A 23,464-nucleotide genomic window follows, 5' to 3' on the forward strand; every position below is an offset into this window, starting at 1 on the left:
AACACACCACCAACCTGCAATGTTGACACGCGGCATGATGGATGCATGTACTCGTGGTTCTCGCCATACCGAAGTCCTCCCATCAGCGTGAAACAGCAGGAACTGGAATTCATCAGACCAGGCAATGTTTTTCAAATTCTCTATGGTTTGTTCCTTAGTCCACTGAAACCCATTTTTTTTTTGTGTGCTGAAAGTGGAACTCCAAGGTCGTCGACTGCAACACCCCATTCGTGTCAAGGTACGACGAGTTGTGCATTCTTTTGGGTCTTTGGGCACCAATGTTGTACTGGACTGTCAGTTGACTAACTGTAGCCAGTCTGTTACTCTGCACAATTCAGGTCAGCCTCCTTTGTCGTCTTTCGTCAAAGACCCATTTTCGGCCACAGGCCTGCCGTTGGCTGGATGTCCTTTAGGCGGTGGACCATTCTTGAGACACGGGAAACTTGAGCATGAAAAACCCAGCAGCATTGCAGTTTTTGACAAACTGATACGCCTGGCAGCTACTATCATACTCCGTTCAAAGGCACTTCAATCTTGCCCATTCACCCTCTGAATGGCACACTTACACAATCCATGTGTCTCAAGTATTAAATCTTTTAACCCATCTCCTCACCTTCATTACACAGATTGAAGTGGATTCAACATGACATCAAGGATCATAGCTTTCACCTGGTCAGGCCATGTCATGGAAAGAGCAGGTGTTCCTAATGTTTTGTACACAGTGCTTGTTGCCGTAAGAGTTGTGCAAAGTTGGTAGAATCTTATTCCAAATTACTCAGAACTAATGGATGCCAAAGGTGCTTCCAAGTACTAAGTTTAGGGTGGAGACTTATCCAAATTATGATATTTCAGTGTTTAATTTGTTACATTTTCTATAACTTTAACGTTGAAGATGTGGGGTAGGTTGTGTAGATCTGTAGGAATATAATCAAATGTAATCCCTTAGATTACATATTAATGCAGCAAAACCCAAAACAGGGCCCTACACTATAGAAGATGTCACCATAAACAGGCAAGAGTGTGGCCTGCACAATCCTTTCTCTACCATCACCTTGAATCTTCAACTTTGAAACTGGCCACATCTTGGCTTCTTCGTCACATCTGCAATCTGTCAAAGAATCAGGAAATGGGTGAGAAAACAATAGCCAAAAGACCTATCAATCCTCCAAAATGATCAAGAAAAGTAGACCTCAGATCAAAGTCAATCAAAACTCAAAGTCTTGTACTAATGGCAGTTACCAGTCAGTAAACATATTAACACAAGAAACACAACTGCTGAGGGTGAGGTATCTTGAAGGAAAAGTCCACCACAGTTTTTGGTGTTTGTTCCATTGTTGACATAAGTAAAACATTTTTGGACAATGTCACCAATGGACTAAAACCAATAAATACCAAAATATTTTTTCTTTAACTGGCTCACTCCTGTTCAAACACTTCCTGTACACTAAGAACCCTTTTCAGAGGGTCTAAATGGTTCCTTGGTGGCCAAATGTTAGAGCTATGATCATTTCAAGTACCCACCGTTCTGCGTCCTCAGCATATAAATATATTTCACTCCCCGCCCCTCATCACACAGGCTCAACACGTACAGTCAGACTGCAACGCCTCGAGGGGCGGATTGGTCAGAGACCAATACACTTAGCCTGTACGTTACCCAGTGAGGAGTGTAATGACCATGGCTTATGGCTTGGTCATCCCCCACTACGACCACAGTCGCTACTGCTGCACCTCCAGACTGCTCTTCATCTGAAATTAACATCCAAAAGACTATAGGTTAGGTTTGAAGAGCCACAAGGAAACTGATTAAGGCAACAAAGTCAAAAGTACATAAAGTAGTGAGTCCAAGTACCTTGCTGCTAGTTCTACAGCATCCATTTTACACCAAGATGAACCATTCTTGATTAGACTGGTTGGCTGACAATGTCACATATGACGTACATGTCGATGTGGCCGGAAGGCTTGTGTTATCATGTCAGATAGCTATCAACAATGACAAGAAGCTGCCATGTGGGGAATCGTAGGTGACACATCTCAGCTAGTTCTCTTGTGGAGACCATGTCTTGTTTAGAGGCATTTTCACAGATTTCATGTCAATGTTAATATGGCTCAAATTTTCTAGCCAGCCAACAACTTTCAATGTATTTGAGACAAGTGCTCATTTTGTATTTGTATTTATTATGAATCAGCTACTCTTCCTGGGGTCCAGCAAAATTAAGACAGTTTACACAATCTTAAAAACATTACATTCACAGATTTCACAAGACACTGTGTGCCCTCAGGCCCCTACTCCACCACTACCACATATCTATAGTACTAAATCCATGTGTATGTATAGTGCGTATTTTATCGTGCGCGTGTGTGTGTGTGTGTGTGTGTGTGTGTGTGTGTGCATGTGTCTGTGCTAATGTTTGTGTTGCTTCACAGTCCCCGCTGTTCCATAAGGTGTTTTTTTATCTGTTTTTTTAAATCAAACTTGATGTGGTATAGAGTTCCATGTAGTCATGGCTCTATGTAGTACTGTGTGCCTCCCATAGTCTGTTCTGGACTTGGGGACTGTGAAGAGACCTCTGGTGGCATTGTGCAGATGTATTTATGTTTTCAATAAACATTAAGACGAAAGTTCAAATGTTGTCAATCATCTAAGTCAAACCCATGTGTTTTACCCCATAATTGACACACATCGGTTGTTGCTAAACAACCAGTCTATAGGTTAAACATACCCTGTCCTTCTGGTGAGGGTCAGGGTTTATCTGGCCCAGTTCCATACCCGCTGGACAGGGCAGTAGAGCCATCATGTGTCAGTTTGTCTGCCCGGTCATTGCACAACCGTGGCATTGGCACCACAGTTACATCTGAAGGGAAGAATAAACCCAGAGACTATTAGTCTTACCAGTTCCAGAAGAAACAGTTAGAACCCATGAACCGTTATTACAGACATACCATTTAAAACAGCCTTGTGAGCATGCATTTGTATGTGGCTGTGCAGGTCTCAGATAATGTGGTAGAGGTTGTCCATCACAAGTTCAGCATGGTGCATGATTTCTCATCACAGACCTATATATTTCATGCAGACTGAATTAAGGCCACCCATTGCTTACCATTAGGTGTGCACACCATTCTTTCAGGGAGGAACAACAGGCTACTGTTATTTTCCTGTTTCATCAGCTTGGCCAGTGGGACCCAAATGATCATGGTGGTATCCAATGTTCCTCATTGGACGCTTCCCAGCCGAGGGGCTAGAGAAAATAGATCATTTGAGATATGACTGACATGAATACCAGTAATTATTTACCCTCAACATTTTATATACACTGACCAAAAATAGAAACGCAACAATTAAGATTTTACGGAGTTAGTTCATATAAGGAAATCAGTAAATTGAAATAAATTAAATTGCTAAATTAGGGCCTAACCTATATATTTCACATGACTGAGAATATAAATGTATCAGAATGATCACAGATAGCGTCAATAAAAGGTGCGGCGTGGATCCAGTCAGTATCTGTTGTGACCATTTGCCTGATGCAGCGTGACATCTTCGCATTGAGTTGATCAACCTGTTGATTGTGGCCTGTGCAATGTTCTCCCACTCTTCAATTGTTTTGTGAAGTTACTGGGTATTGGCAGGAACTGGAACGTACTGTCGTACACATTGATCCAGAGCATCATAAACATGCTCAATGGGTGACATGTATGGTGAGTATGCAGGCCATGGAAGACCTGGGACATTTTCAGCTTCCAGGAATTGTGTACAGATCCTTGCAACTTGGGGCTGTGCATTATCATGCTGAAACATGAGGTGATGGCGGGGGATGAATGGCACGACAATGGGCCTCAGGATCTCAAGATATCTGTGCATTCAAATTGCCATCGATAAAATGAATTTGGATGTTGTCCATAGCTTATGCCGGCCCAAACCACACCGTGCCCACACAACACCATACACCTTGTCTGCCATCTACCCGGGATTCATCCGTGAAGAGCACAATTCTCCAGCGTGCCAGTGACCATCCAAGGTGAACATTTGCCCACGGCGCCAAATTGCAGTCAGGTCAGGAACCCAGTGATGTTGATGAGCACACAGATGAGCTTCCCGAGACGGTTTCTGACAGTTTGTGCAGAAATTCTTTGGTTGTGCAAACCCAGTTTCATCAGCTGTCCAAGTGGCTGGTCTCAGACAATTCTGCAGGTGATGTGGAGGTCCTGGGCTGGCTTAGTTACATTTAGTCTGCGGTTGTGAGGCCGGTTGGAGGTACTGCCAAATTCTCCAAAACGACATTTGAAGCGGCTTATGGCAGAGAAATTAACATTCAGTTATCTGGCAACAGCTCTCATGGACATTCCTGCAGTCAGCATGCCAATTGTACGCTCACTCAACTTCAGACATCTGTGGCATTGGGTTGTGACAAAACTGTACATTTTAGAGTGGTCTTGTCCCCAGCACAAGGTGCACCTGTAATGATTGTGCAGTTTAATCAGCTTCTTGATGCCACACTTGTAAGGTGGATGGATTATCTTGGCAAAGGAGAAATGCTCACTAACAGGGATGTAAACAAATTTGGCAAATGAGAGGAATAAGTTTTGTGCGTGTAGAACATTTCTGGGATCTTTTATTTCAGCTCATGAAACCAACACTTTGCATTTATATTTGTTGGCAATTTGAATGCACAGAGAAACCGAGACAGGCCCATTGTTGCCAGGTTCTGCACTCAATTCCTGGAAGCTGAATATGTCTAATTTCTTCCATGACTTGCATACTCAGACATGTCACCCATTGTGCATGTTTGGGATGCTCTGGATTAACATGACAGAGTTCCAATTCCAGCCACTTCACACAGCCATTGAAGAGTGGATCAACATTCCACAGGTGGATCAACTCCATGCTAAGGAAAGGTGTCAGGCTGCATGAAGCCAATTGTGGTCACACCAGATGTTTTCTTAGGCTGCATCACATCCGGCCGTGATTGGGAGTCCCATAGGGTGGCGCACAATTGGCCCAGCGTCCTCCGGGATTGGCCGGGGTAGGCCGTCATTGGAAATAAGAATTTGATCTTAACTGACTTGCCTAGTTAAATAAAGGTTCAATAAAAAATAAAAATACATTCTTATCCACGCCCCTACTTTTTGAAAAGGTATCCATGACCAAATAAAACAGGTGTAGACCTTGCAGTGAAATGTTTACTGACAAGCCCTTAACCAACAATGTGGTTTTAAGAAACTAAACTCCCAAAAATAAGAGATAAGAATAACAAATGATTAAAACAAGCAGTAAATAACAATAGCTGGGATGTATACAGGGCGTACCGGTACAGAGTCAATGTGCGGGGGCACTGGTGTTGAGGTAATTGAGGTAATATGTGCATGTAGGTAGAGTTATTAAAGTGACTATGCATAGATAATAACAGAGAGTAGCAGCAGCGTTCCAGCTGTTCAGGAGTCTTATGGCTTGGGGGTAGAAGCTATTTAGTAGCCTCTTGGACCTAGACTTGGCACTGTCTATGACTAAGGTGGCTGGAGTCTTTGACAATTTTTAGGGCCTTCCTCTGACACCGCCTGGTATAGAGGTCCTGGATGGCAGGAAGCTTGGCCCTGGTGATGTACTGGGCCGTACGCACTATCCTCTGTAGTGCCTTGCGGTCGGGGGCCGAGCAGTTGCCATACCAGGCAGTGATGCAACCTGTCAGGATGCTCTCAATGGTTGTTAAGGGATTTTTATGAATAATGACTAAATGATGTATACATTTCAATCAGAACTATGACTAAACAGAATACTACTATGTTACTGTATGGATGTATGTATCTTATTATAATCATAACATTGAATGTAATCTGTGTAGTTTTCGTCCAGAATTAGGACTGTCTGTTCCTTGTTAGAAACGAATGGAGCTATCGTCAGACTGGCTGGAATACTGTGTTCCTTACAGGACATCCTGTCTCTACACAGGGAGAGGAGAGACCTTGGGCTAGTAGTAGATTATTTAACAGGTGGTGGACAATGTGGGAAGGCTTGTGAACTATACTGCCATTGTATCGGAGTGGAGGAAGGACAGAATGAAACCTATGACGTCATTTTTAGTATATAGCCTGTTGTAAATTGTACCATGATCAGTACTCTCGAGAATAAACTCTATTAATTGATTTTGAAACTGGTCTCTGTCCATTTTATGCAAATAAGTATCTTACAAATCCTTAGAAATGGGCAGTGTTTTAATTGAATTGGTTGATAAACATATAGGAATCAAATTTCTTTAACAATGGTGCAGCTGTAAAACCTTTTGAAGATCTGAGGACCCATGCCAAATCTTTTCAGTCTCCTGAGCGGGAATAGGTTTTGTTCACAACTTTCTTGGTGTGCTTCGACCATGTTAGTTTGCTGGTGATCTGGACGCCAAGGAACTTGAAGCTCTCAACCTGCTCCACTACAGCCCCGTCGATGAGAATGGGGGTGTGCTCGGTCCTCCTTTTCCTGTAGTCCACAATCATCTCCTTTGTCTTGATCACGTTGAGGGAGATTGTGCTTGCACCACACGGCCAGGTCTCTGACCTCCTCCCTATAGGCTGTCTCATCGTTGTCGGTGATCAGGCCCACTGTTGTGTCATCAGCAAACTTAATGATGATGTTGGAGTCGTGCCTGGCCATGCAGTCATGAGTGAACAGGGAGTACAGGAGGGGTGTAAGCACGCACCCCTGAGGGGCCCCCGTGTTGAGAATCAGCGTGGCAGATGTGTTGTTACCTACCCTTACCACCTGGGGGCGGCCTGTCAGGAAGTCCAGGATCCAGTTGCAGAGGGATGTGTTTAGTTCCAGGGTCCTTAGCTTACTGATGAGCTTTGAGGACACTATGGTGTTGAACGCTGAGCTGTAGTCAATGAATAACATTCTCACATAGGTGCAATAGAGATGGCGTCATCTGTGGATCTGTTGGGGCAGTATGCAAATTGGAGTGGGTCTAGGGTTTCTGGGATAATGGTGTTTATGTGAGCCATGACCAGCCAGCCTTCCAAAGCATTTCATGGCTACAGACGTGGGTGCTACGTGTAGGTAGTCATTAAGGCAGGTTACCTGTTCTTGGGCACAAGGACTATGATGGTCTGCTTGAAACATGTTGGTATTACAGACTCAGACAGGGAGAGGTTGAAAATGTCAGTGAAGACACTTGCCAGTTGGTCAGCGCATCTTCGGAGTACACGTCCTGGTAATCTGTCTGGCCCTGCGGCCTTGTGAATGTTGACCTGTTTAAAGGTCTTTCTCACATCGGCTGCGGGGAGCGTGATCACGCAGTTGTCCGGAACAGCTGATGCCCTCATGCATGTTTCAGTCTTATTTCCCTTTAAGTGAGCATAGAAGTTATTTAGCTTGTCTGGTAGGCTCGTTTCACTGGGCAGCTCTTGGCTGTGCTTCCCTTTGTAGTCTGTAATAGTTTGCAGGCCCTGACAAATCAGACGAGTGTCGGAGCTGGTGTAGTACGATTCGATCTTAGTCCTGTATTGGCGCTATGTTATGCGCGGCCACGCAGTCGTGGGTGAAGAGGGAGTACAGGAGGGGACTAAGCACCCCTCCTTGAGGGGCTCCCGTGTTGAGGGTCAGCAAGGCAGATATTTTATGCCTACCCTCAACACATGGGGGCGGCCTGTTTGGAAGTCCAGGATCCAGTTACAGAGGGAGGTGTTCAGTCCCAGGGAGCTTAGCTTAGTGATGATCTTTGAGGGCACTATGGTGTTGAACGCTGAGCTATAGTCAATGAACAGCATTCTCACGTAGTTGTTCCTTTTGTCCAAGTGAGAAGGGGCAGTGAGTGCAATAGTGATTGCGTCATCTGTGGATCTTTTGGGGCGGTATGCAAATTGGAGAGAGGCCAGGGTCTCTGGGATGATGGTGTTAATGTGAGCCATGGATTCGGGGCAATAGTAATTTAGACAGGTTACCTTGGCGTTCTTGGGCACAGGGACTATGGTGGTCTGCTTGACATATGTATTACAGACTGGGCCAGGGAGAGGTTTAAATGTAATTGAAGACTCTTGCCAGCTGATCAGCGCATGCTCTGAATAAGCTTCCTGGTAATACGTCTGGCCCTGGGGCCTTGTGAATGTTAACCTGTTTAAAGGTTTTACATTGGCTACGGACAGCGTGATCACACAGTTGTTTGGTTTGTGTCATAGGGCAGCTCGTGGCTGGATTTCCTTTTGTAATTCGTGATAGTTTGCAAGCCCTGCCACATCCAACGAGCGTCAGAGCCAGTGTAGTAGGATTTGATCTTAGTCCTGTATTGATGCTTTGCCTGTTTGATGGTTCATCGGAGTGCGTAGCGGGATTTCTTATAAGTGTCCGGATTCATGTCCCGTTCCTTGAAAGCAGCAACTCTATAGCCTTTAGCTCAGTGCGGATGTTGCCTGTATTCCATGGTTTCTTGTTGGAATATATATGTATGGTCACTGTGGGGACGACTTGGTCGATGTGCTTATTAATAAAACCGGTGACTGATGTGGTAAACTCCTCAATGTCATTGGATAAATCCCAGAACATATTCCAGTCTGTGCAAGCAAAACAGTTTAGCATCCACTTCATCGCACCACTTCCGAATTGAGTGTGTCACTGGTACTTCCTGTTTGAGTTATTGCTTGTAAACATTCTTCAGGATCGGTGGGTCCCCTGTGGGACGGTTAAGCTAAAGTAGGTTAATGCAATTAGCATGCGGTTCTAAGTAACAAGAACATTTCCCAGGACAGAGACATATCTGGTATTGACAGAAAGCTTAAATTATTGTTAATCTAACTCTTCAATTTACAGTAGCTATTACAGTGAAATGATACCATGCTATTGTTTGAGGAGAGTGCACAGTTTTGAACATGAAAAGTTATTAATAAACAAATTAGGCATATTTGGGCAGTCTTGATACAAGATTTTGAACAGAAATGCAATTGTTCATTGGATCAGTCTAAAACTTTGCACATACACTGCTAAATTGCACCTTGGCTGGAATAATACATTATGGCCTTTCTCTTGCATTTCAAAGACGATGGTACCAAAAAAACAAATAAAATGGGTTAGTTTTTTCTTTGTATTATCTTTTACCAGATCTAATGTGTTATATTCTTCTACATTCCTTTCACATTTCCACAAACGTCAGTGTTTCCTTTCAAATGGTACCAAGAATATGCATATCCTTGCTTCAGTGCCTGAGCTACAGGCAGTTAGATTTGGGTATGTCATTTTAGGCGAAAATTGAAAAAAAGAGGCGGATCCTTACTTGAGATGGAGTCAGGAGTATAGTTATGGTCAGATTTGCCAAATGGACAGCAAGGGAGAGCTTTGTATGCGTGTGTGGAGTAAAGATTATCTTGTTTTTTACCGCTAGTTGTACAGGTGGCATGCTGGTAGAAATTAGGTAAAACGGATTTAAGTTTTCCTGTATTAAAATCACTGCCAACTAGGAGCGCATTTTCTTGTTGGCTTATGGCCCTATACAGATTGTTGAGTGCGGTCTTAGTGCCAGCATCGGTTTGTGGTGATCAGTATACAGCTACGAAAAATATTGATGAAAACTCTCTTGGTAAATAGTATGGTCTACAGCTTATCATGAGATATTCTAACTCAGGCGAGCAGAACCTCGAGATTGTGCACCAGCTGTTGTTAACAGAGACACACACCTCTGCTCTTGGGTTTACGAGACACTGACGTTCTGTCCTGCCGATGCATAGAAAAAACAGCTAGATTCATATTAACCATGTCCTTGTTCAGCCACGACTCCACGAAGCATAGGATATTACAATAGGACATTCTCAAACGGAGCCTGTCTCATTTGTTCTCCAGTGATTGTACATTCGCCAATAGAACAGGGGGTAGAGGTAGTTTCATCAGGCTGCCCCTATGTCGGCCTCTACATCTCTGTCTTTTCCTCTTCCGGGTGTCGGGGATTAGGACCTGGTCCAGGGTGAGCAGTATGTCTTGAGCGGCTGAGTCGTCCAAATTGAGGTGTGATCACCGTTTTGATGTCCAGAAGCTCTTTTCGGTCATATGAAACAATGGCAGAAACAATGTACAAAATAAAAAGTTAAGATCAGCGGAAAATAGTATAATTGGTCAGGAACCCATAAAACAGCCACTATACATGCCAGTGCCATTTTGTATTTTATTGCTACAATGATAAGGATGTTAGATGAATTCGGACATTGATTTTATATGACTGGGAACACTAAGATTTTAGCCCAGTATTACAATTCAAGGAAATAGTTGGAATGTCAAAAAAGCACACGAGGAGACCACACATATTTAGTGAAAAGAAAGTTTACTTATTAAATAGTATGAGTGCATTCATGTCATTTGATACAGAAATAGCTTCTTTTTTATTTTATTTGACCAGACAATGTCAAGCTGAATGTTAGAAATAATCTGGAAACATGATCAGTTTGATGGAGCAAACACTGCAATTACATACTTTGTAAACCTCAGTTTCTCCAGATAAATCTAGACAAAGAGCAACAACTCTGTACAAATGCACCAAATCTGTTGCTGAAAAACAGTGCTTCATATAGCATTTTAGCAGTAGTCCTTGACCATGTTTGACTATATATATTTTTTACCTTTAACTAGGCAAGTCAGTTAAGAACAAATTCTAATTTACAATGACAACCCTAGGAACAGGGGCGGCAGGGTAGCCTAGTGGTTAGAGCGTTGGACTAGTAACTGGAAGGTTTTTAAAAAAGTGGGTTAACTGTCTTGTTCAGGGTCAGAACTACAGATGTTTACCTTGTCAGTTCGGGGATTTGATCTAGCAACCTTTCGGTTACTGGCCCAACATTAACCACCAAGCTACCTGCCGCACCTAAATCCCTAATCTGACAAGAACATAATATTTTTTTTATTTCTTAATTCCATTATTTTACTTTGAGATGTGTGTTTTGCTGTGAACTATTAGAGCTAGGAACACAAACATTTCGATACACCCGACCAATAACAATTAATTTGTTATGTTGTTGTAAACAATGAAGTGGAACACTTGCTTTCAAATACTACTCTTGATCTTAACCAAAAGGCAGAGATTTTACCTATCCTATCATTTCAGATCAGGGTTAACTTCAAGGGAGTAAAATTGAATAATGCATTTTCAAATAACTCAAAAAGGGGCCCTTCATTAATTCCACCAGTGCCTCTCACGAGGAACCCTGTGTGAGGCCCGCTGGTGATAGACCCTGGAGCAGCTCCATCTGCCTCCTCTTGTCCTTGGCCCTGTTGATGGTCATCTTGAAGAGGCGGCAGTACAGCTCCATTGCGGCTGCTGTGTCATCATTCCCAGGCACCGGGTATGTCACCAGGCTGGGGTTGCAGTTAGAGTCCACCACACCCACCGTGGGTATATTCATCTTGGCTGCATCGCGGACCCCCACATGCTGCTGGAAGACGTTGTTGAGAGTTGAGAGAAAGATGATGAGGTCAGGCAGCCTGACCCCCGGGCCGTACTGGATTGGGGCATTGGTGAGCAGACCACCCTGCCAGTAGCGTGTGTGGGCATATTCTCCACAGTCCCCTGCCGTGCTCTCCACCACGTGGCCGAACTGCCGGCGGCGGGAGACGAAGAGGATGATGCCGCCGCGGTAGGCGATGTGGGCGGTGAAGTTCAGGGCGCTCTGGAGGTGCGCCATTGTCTGGTCCAGGTCGATGATGTCCTGGCCCAGACGACTGCCGAACAGATAGGGCTCCATCAGTCTAGTAGAGAGGGATGAAGGGAGAGAGAATCAAGATCAATGTTTGTGTGACAATGTGCCCTTGTTCATACCTACAGTATGCTGTCTGTCTCTGTATATGAAATCTGCAAGGCATGTTTTGTGATGGCAGGTAGCCTAGCGGTTAGAGCGTTGGGCCAGGAACCGAAAGGTTGCTGGATCGAATCCCTGAGCTGACAAGTTATAAATAGGTCCTTCTGCCCCAGAACAAGGCAGTTAACCCACTGTTCCCTGGTAGGTCGTCATTGTAAAATAATAATTTGTTCTTAACTGACTTGTCTAGTTAAATAAAAGGTTAATAAAAACCATATGTATATGTTTTAATGTTGCCCTATGAAGATAATCAAGCTGGTTTTACTTTACTCTGATGCAAGAGTAAAGTAAATATGGTAGATAAGGTCAATATGAACCACAATGAGAACATAACTGTCAAATGAACTATGAAAATCAGCCATCCAACCTGTGTCTGCAGCCTTTCTTGTGTCCAAGGTGCACTCTGGCATCGAATAGATCTTTTAAGGAGAAGAGTTCTGACAAGTGAAAGAAATCTGGCGTTTCAAGAGGCAAGTTCTGGATCTTGTCAGTGACAGCTATTTAAAAAAAAAAAAAAGATAATATCGAGAAGTGGTTAGTTCTTTGTGATTGTAGAGAAGCTTTATGAATTCGTGTTAAATATCCATAGCATGAACTACTGCAAGACAGCTAACTGTACGTGTCACTGACAACTCGGCCTACCCGTGCTGTCAGTTTGCAAAGGGAGTGTTTTGACTGCGGTAGCAGTCGCATAGAGAGGTCCACTACAGGAGTATCCGGCTGCAACAATCCGGGGCTGGCGGAACCCGCACAAACCTACAAGAAACCCACCAGCAGTCAGTTAGCTAGCAGTCAGACGATAAAGACAGCAGCTAACTACAACATATAAAACATTACATTGTAACGTTGGCCATCCAACTTGATGCTACTGCTAGCCAATGGTCGTGTAATTGAATTGTCCATTAAAAACGAGGATACAGTAGTCTTTGTACAGTCTTGCAAGGTAGCAAAAGAGATGCTAAATATATTTCATGTCATAACCATAACCAAAGTATATGAATTGATTGTATAATGTAAATAAAAATGTACCTTTGGTAAGAACTCCGGCTGCCATGCTTGCTCTTGTTGTCCCCTCCCACTGAAGGTCAAAGAAATATGCGACTGGTAGTTGAAGTCCATTGGATGTCTCGTACGCATTAGATCACGTGTCAATAATTTCCTTTGGACCACAACTCCCATGAGCACGCATGTAGTTGAATGCTCATTCAAACACTTTATTGAATTGTAATACCACAGTTCCTGAACCATACTGTACTCTCTTGTAGCCTACACATTTTATTGTCAAATTCTAGCCAAATACTGTAACAGCTACATTTTTTGGGATATGTTGATTTTCAGAACTGTTTTTTTTTCCTTCAATAAATTATATTTTAACATTAATATGAATGTGATGTAGAAGTCAATCTATAAAATGTATTGAAATTGAAAATGTTCTTCAACAACTGTCAATTTGAATATTGAGAACCCATAGCCTAATAAAAAAATTCATGTATCCGAATATTAAACAAACATAAATAATTAAAACATTGAACAATAACAAGTGCAATTTCAACATAACCAACATAATTCAGAATCAAACAATTCACATACAACAGACAAACCCTCTTCACCAACAATAACAGTTTTCATCCGCATGACTAAGTCGCTTTGGATATAAGCATTTGCTAAATGGCATATACGCATTTAAATGTTTGATAAGAAATCTTGAAAGATCTTCCTGTAAAAAAAAACATCTGTCCTTCTGTTGCTTTACTTCCCAGTTGATTTATTTTTCCTGCAAAGAAACATAATTCATTACACTCAATGAACCCTCCTTATCTTCTAATTTAATCATGTCTGTGCCTAATCCTTTATGTATCTATGTGTTGTACTATTGTGTTATCAAGTAGGTTAAATATTACACGATTTGCCTACAAAATGTACCTGGATAGAGGTAGAAATTGGAGCATTCTCTTCACAGGTTTCTCAAATTTGGTCTTCTGAAAAAGAGCCCAGAAATAATCGATTGTTAACAAACCAAGCCAACAAACACCAATTAATCACAAACCTATTCCAGACAGATTGGAACACACTGTAAAGCCCCTTGCACACTCCAACAAAAACATAGGGGCACACCCAGTACTTAATTTGTAAATCGGGAGGTACCGGAACAAAATGTGAGCGGGAGAGAGGGGTGCCCTAGGGAGCTCTGAGGTACTGGAACAAAATGTGAGCGGGAGAGAGGGGTGCCCTAGGGAGCTCTGAGGTACTGGAACAAAATGTGAGCGGGAGAGAGGGGTGCCCTAGGGAGCTCTGAGGTACTGGAACAAAATGTGAGCGGGAGAGAGGGGTGCCCTAGGGAGCTCTGAGGTACTGGAACAAAATGTGAGCGGGAGAGAGGGGTGCCCTAGGGAGCTCTGAGGTACTGGAACAAAATGTGAGCGGGAGAGAGGGGTGCCCTAGGGAGCTCTGAGGTACTGGAACAAAATGTGAGCGGGAGAGAGGGGTGCCCTAGGGAGCTCTGAGGTACTGGAACAAAATGTGAGCGGGAGAGAGGGGTGCCCTAGGGAGCTCTGAGGTACTGGAACAAAATGTGAGCGGGAGAAAGGGGTGCCCTAGGGAGCTGGAGGTACTGGAACACATAAGAAAAAAGAATTACCTTAATAATAAAGCATTGCATGCTTATCATCGCATTTGTGTAGTGGCATAGAGCAGGAGAGTAGAGGCACTTACACATTGGGAGTATTTTAGTTCTGTGAGAGATACAGGCATGCTACTCACACAGCCATGGCCATGCATTGGTCTCAAACATAGGTTACAATGTTACGCACACCGTAAGTCAGGGCTGGCCCAACCCAAATCAACTCTTGGAACATCAGGCCCAGGCTGAAAATCGACTTTTTCACATTACGTTTTTTTGGGTGGGTTGGGGCAGGACAATAAATGAAGAGGTAACTCAAATTAACTTTGATCTCTTTCATTTGAATTTTTACATTGTAAAAAGTGACAATTATTTTTCATGCCATGAGAGGTACCGGATCCAGCCAAACAGGGTGGTGCCGGCTCAAATTAAGCACTAGTCACACCTATCCATCTGTTTTTAGTTGGTGTTTGATTGGCATTGTCTGGACAGTGTGCAACGTGCTTAACTGTCCCTGTACGTCACTGTACCTTTGGCTGATTTACAGCAACAGCTTTACACATCCATCTGAACCTCTTGCTCCTTTCCTCTGTGTTCAATGCTATGTAAGGGCTGAGGGTGATACCAGGGTCAATGGAGCTGGACAGAGACCTGGGGCAAGGCAGAGTAGGGGAGGAAACATCAGTGCATGTTTATGTAGACAGACTAATCTACACATCACCTTGCATTATAAATGACTACTCATTATGGTCGCATTCCCCTGCTCAGATGTTGCATGCATCAACCAATGGTTGCGTGCCACGTCATCGACTGTGCCGTCATACACCAGATGACGTGGGTAACATGGGGTTCACGTGCTGTAAAATGCCTATCCAGGCATTGTAAGATCTGGCATGTGTCAGCTAAGCCTGGACAGAGGAACACGCCCTATAATTTGGGGTTGGCAATCAGCGACTGAGCAAAATTGATGTCGAACACATACTCCTATCCTCACTCTGCTTATGCATTAGACATTATGAACATCATGATAACCATGAAGCCAGTACGATCATATCACTCTCAACAGTAGAGAAATGTAAACGGTGTGGCCGGCTGGCCGCAGACCAGACTTTTACATGCTGTTACCAGAGGGAAATGTTGAGAGATCAAGGAGAGAGAAGCCTTTGAGTTACTCATTCATGTATCCAAGTCAGTCTGTCTGTCTAATATAATGTATTGTAGCCCAAGGTACTGCTGAACCCCTCACTGCTGAGTAATTCTGATTTGGTAATATGAGGTCAGAGGACACTAAGGATTTTAACATTAGCTAAATGAGTCATATACAGAGATAATATAGCAAGAATTAGACAGTTGGTTTAACAGAAATGCACATTTCTCCAGTGGAAAAGTGCCCTTCTGAAGAGTAGCAGCTGATAAGAACACCTTGAAGAGCTGCAATGCATGTATGGCCCATCTTTGTTGAGGAATATCAAGGTGTTTAGAATATTGTTGAGGATACATTTTAATTGAATTAGATAAGAGATGCACCACTATTGATGAAATTCACTCTTTATTACACAGTTGCACTTTAAAAGAAAGTCAAGGTTTTCTTCCTTTGACAGGGAAAAAGGGAGAAAAGTAAAATTTTTGCTAATTATTTATGAAAACTGGCGATGCACAGCATGTTCAGTACAATTATTTCTTCCTCCTTTTTTCCATAAACAAAAATAAATAATATTTTCACGTAACAATATTCAAGAAAACTACTAGAACATCAAACAAACAAAAAACCAAATGGCAAGTCAAGAAATACAAAGAGCCTTGATGATTTGTGTGCTGTTGACAGTTTGTCAGAGGGAAATCAACCACTGATATGGAAAATGTGCCTATGATTGTAGAGGAAAATCTCATGAATTTAAAAGGTATTTGTATATTGTCAGCGACAGAACAAATATACAAAAACCACATGTAAAAACAGCATTTGTGACTGGGGTTAGTTGCTTTTGCTATTTTAACCACTGCTGACAGAACCCTTAAAAGAGAACAAACATAAATATATGCCTACTTTATGACAAGGTTTAAACTTGCTTGTCATGAGAATAGAATATGATACTTTTTTTGTTTAAATGTGTTAATGCCACTAAAAAAAAGAGGAAGACTATATTAGAATGCAAAGGGAAGATTTTGGCCGATGGACAAATTACAAGGAGGGCAAGGGGAACAAACACACACACAAATATTAGTTGAATACAGTCTGACGTATTTGCATGATAAAAATTAGTCCCTTCAGTCACTCATCCATGGAGCTACAAAACACTAACTCACTGCTCCCTGTAAAATTATGTCTTCAATTGATCATTTTGACCCAATATTTTATTATACCAATTACTCATATAGTATATTTGGGTGGTTAGGCCTTTATCTTTGGCCTGATAACTTTAAGAGGGCTTCGATAGGATTTTCATATGTTGTATCTTTACAAAAACAGTCAGTGAAACATTGGTGAGACAAAAATAACCATCTTATTTCCTGTAAGAAACAACCAACACACAGCTGTGCATTGGGTGGTACTAACATTCATGCACTCTGCTTGTTGTTTCAGGGCGGTGGCTGATATTGCTTAAGGGTTTCCATGATAACAATTTTAAATAATAATAATCTAAGAGCACAAATTAAAAAAGGAACATTTTAGCCTTAAATTCTCAATGACATTGCGTTAGAGTATTTAAATAGATGTATAAAATGTACAAACATATAAAAAGAGGCTTTGTGTGTGTGTATTAACAACAAACAAACAAACCATTGGAACCTACGAACTAACAAATGTACTTGAATTGACATGACATCCACCAGGAAGGAGGGCACACTCAATACGCTAACTAATATTAAAAAAAGAAAAGATTATGTGATGCCGCTATGTGACCTAACAAACAAGAAAAAAAGCCTGCACTTACAAAGTGTGAAAGCCCTGCTGCTCTGGGCTCGTCCTCTCATCTGACTCGCTGACGTCGGTCTCATCTACACACTCCTCTCCTCGTCTTCCTATCTGCTCTGTCTTCCTGCACTCCCTTTCTCTCTCACTCTCTCCTGCTGGCAAGTCTCTCCTCCTTTCCTCCTTTCCCTCACTCACTTTCACCTCCCTGCTTCTGACCTGAACGTGGTTGGTCTCGTTCGTGAACAGTTCAACAAACATCGTCTTGTCCTTGGCCACGTGTACCACGCTGCTCTCCGACAGCCCCGGGGTCAGGGTTGGGGATTGACCCCAGCGGCTGCCTGACTCATGACCCTGAAGGAAGTACCTCCCTGATGGTCCTGTCTCCGTAGGTCTCCTGGTCAGGCTGGGGAATGGGGAGCTGAAGACGGCAGCCGACGTAGATGTGGTCTCTGAGGATGAGGGGCGGTGGAATGGAACCAGTGGTGATCTGATGCTGCTCCCAGTCCGTACAGCAGCAGGACGGGTGGAGACAGGTGTATCCGGTGCAGGCTCAATATTCCTCCTACGCGAATAGATACTGGCTGGTACTACACACTGATACGCTGGAGTGGTGGCTCTCTTCTCACCGAAACTAGGTGAGCTGTACTGGAATGGGTTCCTGTTATGGATCTTCTCTTTTGTCTCAGTGGTGGGGATCACTTGGCTCTTACGCCACTGCTCCGAGTCAGTTCTGGGCAAGGGGTAGCTGGTGCTGGGAAATGACCTGTAGCTGTGCTCCCTTGCCATCTCAGAGTTGGCACTCTGGTGGGTATCACCGCTTCCTGGATCTGAACTAGAGCTCCTCCTCTTCTCTGATCTGGCAGCCCCAGACACAGCGCCATTGGCAGGCTCCACCGCTGGAGGATAGGAGCTGGGGGTGAGGGCTGAAAGGAGGCACGACCCCCTGGCTGTTTCTGGGGTGTGGTTTCCTGGCACTGGCTGGATAGGGGGTGTGTTTGGAAAGATTCCTCTTTCTGGAACTCCTCTCTGCTCACAACTGCTCTGACGAGGCAGGACAGGGAATTGAGTAACATCTATCCTTGGAATTTCAGCCAGCAGATTTTCCAATTTTATGCATTTCTCCGTGAGAGGGACTGCTGTTTTGCCCTTGCCATTCACGATCTCCTCTCTATCATCTGTTTTCACTGTGGTAGTAGAAACCTTGGCCTTTTCTGCCAGGAACTTTCTGATCTCCTGTTCGATGCTGTCGTCGCTGTCCACTGAACTGCTCTCTTCCTTGATCTGAACAACTGGGATAGTCTCTCTTGACAGGCCTTCTACATCCCTGTTCCCTTGAGATCGGTCCATCTCATCTGTCTGGTTGAGGGGCTCTTTCTTCTCATTGCTCTGTGGATACTGTGACACATTCATACTAAATGTGCCTTTTTTTCTGTTGTTGTTACTACTCTGGGTAGTAGTAGTAGTGATTTTAAGGCTAGTTTTCAAAAGGCTGGTAGTCTTGGGCACATGGTCCATACCCAGCTTCTTTAACTCTGTTTTTCTAGACAACGGCTTCTCATCCTCAAGGCCCTTCCTTGACTTCAACTTCATATCTCTAGTCTTCTTTTTCAACTTCTTCTTAGTCTTGAGCAAGTCTTTTATTGCAGTGTCCAGGTCTTCGTCACTGTCCAGTGAGCTACTCTTGTCTCCACTCTTAGGTTCCCCCCTCCTCTCTGAGGTCCTCACTGATTTCAGTGGGGATTTTTTCAGGGTGGAAACAGATGACCTTGACCTTTGGTCATGCTTGGTCAAATGCTTTCGGAGTGCCTCTTCTTTCATTTTGAGATGACTCTCTCCTTCCTTGGAACCCCTCTTGCTGCCACCTTCCTCTTTGAGATTTATTTTCTGCTTCACAGATAGCCTCAGTGTTTTCTTCTGGGCCGGATTAAGTTTGGTGTTTTTCTCTGGTTCTGTTATTGTATTGGTTCCACCTGGACTTGTAGTACCAACATCTGAGCCGGGCCCAGATGGCAGTTTGTGCATTTGGGCTTTCTTCTCAAGAAACTTCCGGATTTCCTGTTCGATCCCATCCTCACTATCAATGGAGCTCTCATCATCACTTGTATTATTATCAACATCATCATCATGGCAGTTTGTGGAGATAAGAGAAGTGGTGGCGGTAGACTCCGTGGAGCTACTGTTAATATTGATATGGCCTGCTGATGCTACATTAGGGTTAAAGGCCCCTGGCATTTTAATGACAGCTTTAGAAATGTCCAGAATGGCCTCAGCACACATCAGCTCAGCTGTGGTGGTGGTGTTCACCTTCAGAGTGGCTGGGCATGGGGTGGTGTGCTGCTCTTGCTCCCTCTCTCGCAGCGGCTCCACTTTAGTTGACAAGAGGAGGCCATTCCCTTTGGGGCTGCTAACTGCTAATCTCTTCTTGATAAGAGAGAGTGAGGAACCAGGAGTTTGAGAGGGTAGAGATGATTTTAAATCCCTAGTCTCAGGTTTCTTCTTCTTAGACAGTTTGTGTTTTTTCATGGCTGCTGCCTGAGTGCTTGTGCTCTCTGAACAGTGCAGGGGAGCCGCTGCTTTACCCAGTTGCTTTTGTTTGGGTAGAAATAGAGAGAGCGTCGGTACACCCTTCTCTTTCTGCTTCTCCAGCTGGTAGTGGCGGATGGCCTCCTCTATTCCGTCATCACTGCTGCTGGAGTCTGACTCCTCTTTGAGGACGAGAAGGGGTTTGGAGGACTTAGGGCCTCCTTCTTGTCTCTCTTTCTTCTTCTCCTGCTGGTAACGTTGAATAGCCTCCTCAATGCCGTCATCACTACTGCTGCTGCTGTCACTGTCAGACAAGTGTTCCTCCAACTTCACTGTATTCAGTACAGGACTCTTCTGTTTGTCAGAGAGAGGGTTGGAATTAGAGGGGCCTCTCTTCTGTTCCAAAGATCGTTTTTTTACCACCGCTGTGTTGCTTATTGTGTCCAGTTTCTTAAAGGGATTCTCTTTGCAGGTGGGTATTTTACTTTTCAAACATTTTTTCATGGGTAGTGCTGTGTTGTGTGTCTCTGTTTTGACACTTCTCGGAACCTGGTTGCTGGCAGTTAAAATCTTATTGCTGTCGGAATGTTTTTTAGTAGGTTCTGGAAAGGTTGGAGCAGCCTCCCTCCGGGGAATCTTCGGTGGCTGTAAAATATTAGTGGTTGGTTCTGGCTCAGCCTTGCGTTTGTGGTCATCCTTTTCCTTCAGGTACTCCTGAATGGCCTCCTCGATGCCTCTATCTACAGAGTCATCGCCGTCAGAACTCTCCGAATCAACATTATAGGAAACTTCTGGCAGTGCCAGCAAGTTATCAGTGTGAGTGAGAGGAAGAGGGCCTCTGAATTTGGGCTTGGGTCCCATAACCACAGGAGGCCCCCTCCGGACCTTGAAGCCTTGGCCCTGGGAGCCCCGGGCTCCAGCCTCCTGTACCGGTTGCCCTGATAGCACTTGGTTCCCCTCTGTCTCGTCGCCCATGTTGAGTGAGGACTGGGTGCTCCTTAGGCTCTCTATGATCATCTGGACCTTCTCTGAGATGGGTGTTCCAGTGGTGGACAAGTCGCTGTCAGAGTCATTGAAGCACAGGGGCAGACCGCTAAAGCCTCTGGGCAGACCACCGCACGATGACCTCCATTCTGTGTGCAAAGCCGCGACTGGAGGCAAGTTCAAGTACATTCTAGTGTGGTGCTGGGGTGGGTGGGGGGGCTGAAGCATGGGATCACAGCTGCCTCAGACCACACTCACATCTTTACATCTGAAACAAAAAAAGGAAACAATAGACAGTCAAAATACAGCTTTTGTATTCATATCACAATATTTTTATTATTATTGTTCAGATTTTCACTGTAGGCACAAAGAATGAGGGGCACAAAGTATGTGAGGGAGGTGGTCTGGAGGGGAGCTTATCCCCTGTCCATAAATTGGAGAATTTGGTATTTGTCAAACACCTGAAACAGCCCCTGTGCCCCCTATAGGCACAATGCCCCATATTGGTCTGGTATTTCTGATTATGCACCTAGAAAGGAATAGAAAACCTTTGAAAAGTACATCACATTACTGCTGAAATTGTCCTTTACTGAGTATCATGATAATTACAATACTTTAATTTAACCTCTATTTATACAGGGAATCTCAATTGAGACCAGGGTATAGCTACAGCAATGCAGTAAGGGCATTGGCCTAAATTGGTAAAAATACCAAATCTGCCAGAATATAAACGTTTTATTAATTTAACACTCAACCAAATTAGGGTATTCTACAAATAGACTACGTCATGCACTGCATCAAACTAGCAGGTGTAAGGGGCAGTCATGTGTAGCGCGATACTCAAACCCGCCATTCTGTATCAACCAAGTAGAGTGATAAACAACGTCGCCGAAACCCCAGGCTGCAGTAGCCAGATGAGAAAGGAGGGAGGGCTGCAAGCCCAGAGAAGACCAAGCCTAGGTTACTGTTTAATCAAATAATATACCACAAAAACTCAGATATCGTTGGTCACGAATACAACGTGGACAGATGAGTCAATGTAACTTACTGTATAGCCAGTTAAAATAGACGACAATCCATGTCCAAATGTGATTTGCCGTCATCATACATAATAGCCGAGAACGACTTTTAACACTGAATCCAAAAATAATGTGTTACCATCCATACAAACATTTAACTTTACCTGTGGTAACAGTAACATCGTCTGCATATGGCTATAGCTGATAAATAGTTACGTTTGCTTTCCAACAAAATCGTATGTTGAGGACATTGTCTCCGAACCTCAACGCCTTGGTTGTCGCAACGCCACCCCCGGCAGGCCCGTATCCCTCTAGCGGCTCGGGATGCACTATTGCCCGGTGTGTATCACTAGGAGACACCGCAGAGCAACCATGTTCCTCCGCTACCTGGCCACTGCTCCATCAAACCCTCTCTTAACGTTGTCATATTCTCAAAGGACACCGGTAATTCGACAACATTTTTCTCACTAATTACGATATTAATAGAAAAGGTATAAAACAGGCGGAATAGGGGATATCCCACTGAACCTATTCGGTGTAATAAGATACTGGCGGGCCTGCTGTAGAACAGGCATTTTTCTGCGAAGAAAACATTTGTATTGTGCACCTCGACAACCTCTAAATATTAACACACAAGGCACATCTACTTAGTTCAATTTACCTGGTTATGGTTGAATTACACGTAGGGCCTACACGTGAATTTAATTTCCCTGGTAATTCTTCAGATGTTTAGCATCCACACACAGAACAGACACGCGCAAACAGTGCACGATCTCGAGCACCCCTTCGTCTCCACCTCGGCTTGACAGGAAACGCGGTATTAAATTGCATTGAATTCTGTCAGGCCGAAATTAACGTTTGAATCAGGAAAGTTCTCTCACGACCTCCACATGCCAGAATGTTGAATAAAATTATATTTTGGCGTACTTTACCAGTTGTCCGTGCGACACATTGACCATCTTCTTTAAAGGAACAGTAAAATAACATATAGACTATCTCTCAAAGTTGACCACCACTGACTTTCAGCAAGGACTATGTTAGATTTATGTAACAGTTCCTCCTGATGTTAACCTCCTCCTGTATTACGTTAGCTTTGTGTAACAGCCCCTCCTGATGCTAACCTCCTCCTGTATTACGTTAGCTTTGTGAAACAGCTCCTCCTGATGTTAACCTCCTCCTGTATTACGTTAGCTTTGTGTAACAGCTCCTCCTGATGTTAACCTCCTCCTGTATTACGTTAGCTTTGTGTAACAGCCCCTCCTGATGTTAACCTCCTTGTATTAACCTACAAACCTTTTTACATGATTACAATATTATTGATTTGGACAGAAGGGCATATTAGAAATCAGGCCTAATTATTTTAAAGTAGTCTATGATGTTAGAAATAATATTACACAAATGTCTTTACATATTACGAAATATTGTGGCCTAATTACATTTTGCAATAATTAGACCTTCTTAAATGAGTTACAAGTAAATATTCATAATAGTATTATTATAAGTTGATGGCACTTTTATTCCAACAAATATGTTTAATTCAAAGCTGCAGGTCCAGACAATACAGTTACAAATATACATGTAGTGCAGCTC

The 23,464-nt window shown here is 43.5% G+C and overlaps 2 protein-coding genes and 1 non-coding gene across 3 annotated transcripts; all 3 read right to left on the reverse strand.

The window, feature by feature from the left end:
* Positions 1 to 1,488: 1,488 nt before the first annotated feature.
* On the reverse strand, positions 1,489 to 1,618 carry LOC139410335 (small nucleolar RNA SNORA17). Its single transcript, XR_011634497.1, has one exon. It is a non-coding gene; the product is annotated as a small nucleolar RNA SNORA17 (small nucleolar RNA).
* An 8,649-nt stretch (positions 1,619 to 10,267) lies between these two features.
* Positions 10,268 to 12,905, reverse strand: LOC139408477 (small ribosomal subunit protein uS2m-like). Its single transcript, XM_071152418.1, has 4 exons — positions 12,844 to 12,905; positions 12,457 to 12,570; positions 12,182 to 12,311; positions 10,268 to 11,704 (listed from the first exon to the last, which is right to left on the reverse strand). The coding sequence occupies exons 1-4, from the start codon at positions 12,866 to 12,868 to the stop codon at positions 11,152 to 11,154; spliced, it is 822 nt and encodes a 273-aa protein (XP_071008519.1). The 5' UTR covers positions 12,869 to 12,905; the 3' UTR covers positions 10,268 to 11,151.
* Positions 12,906 to 12,987: 82 nt separating this feature from the next.
* LOC139408478 (protein phosphatase 1 regulatory subunit 26-like) lies at positions 12,988 to 23,113 on the reverse strand. The gene is made up of 5 exons (XM_071152419.1): positions 22,536 to 23,113; positions 17,368 to 21,123; positions 14,965 to 15,085; positions 13,738 to 13,793; positions 12,988 to 13,588 (listed from the first exon to the last, which is right to left on the reverse strand). Exons 2-5 carry the CDS (start codon positions 21,081 to 21,083, stop codon positions 13,564 to 13,566), a joined length of 3,918 nt encoding a protein of 1,305 aa, XP_071008520.1. The 5' UTR covers positions 21,084 to 21,123; positions 22,536 to 23,113; the 3' UTR covers positions 12,988 to 13,563.
* Positions 23,114 to 23,464: the final 351 nt, after the last annotated feature.

Source organism: Oncorhynchus clarkii, chromosome 5 (genome assembly GCF_045791955.1).
Source record: "Oncorhynchus clarkii lewisi isolate Uvic-CL-2024 chromosome 5, UVic_Ocla_1.0, whole genome shotgun sequence".
NCBI lineage: Eukaryota > Metazoa > Chordata > Actinopteri > Salmoniformes > Salmonidae > Oncorhynchus > Oncorhynchus clarkii.

What these genes read in the sequence shown, in the direction of transcription:
- LOC139408477 (XM_071152418.1), bottom strand. Translation starts at nt 12,868, where the DNA reads ATGGCAGCCGGAGTTCTTACCAAAG. An exon ending in AGCCGGAGTTCTTACCAAAG is followed by an intron (nt 12,571 to 12,843) that starts GTACATTTTTAT and finishes GGTTTCTTGTAG; the next exon opens with GTTTGTGCGGGTTCCGCCAG. An exon ending in TTTGCAAACTGACAGCACGG is followed by an intron (nt 12,312 to 12,456) that starts GTAGGCCGAGTT and finishes TTTTTTAAATAG; the next exon opens with CTGTCACTGACAAGATCCAG.
- LOC139408478 (XM_071152419.1), bottom strand. Translation starts at nt 21,083, where the DNA reads ATGCTTCAGCCCCCCCACCCACCCCAGCACCACACTAGAATGTACTTG. An exon ending in TTGCTGTAAATCAGCCAAAG is followed by an intron (nt 13,794 to 14,964) that starts GTACAGTGACGT and finishes GCTCTTTTTCAG; the next exon opens with AAGACCAAATTTGAGAAACC. An exon ending in CAATTTCTACCTCTATCCAG is followed by an intron (nt 13,589 to 13,737) that starts GTACATTTTGTA and finishes GTTTCTTTGCAG; the next exon opens with GAAAAATAAATCAACTGGGA.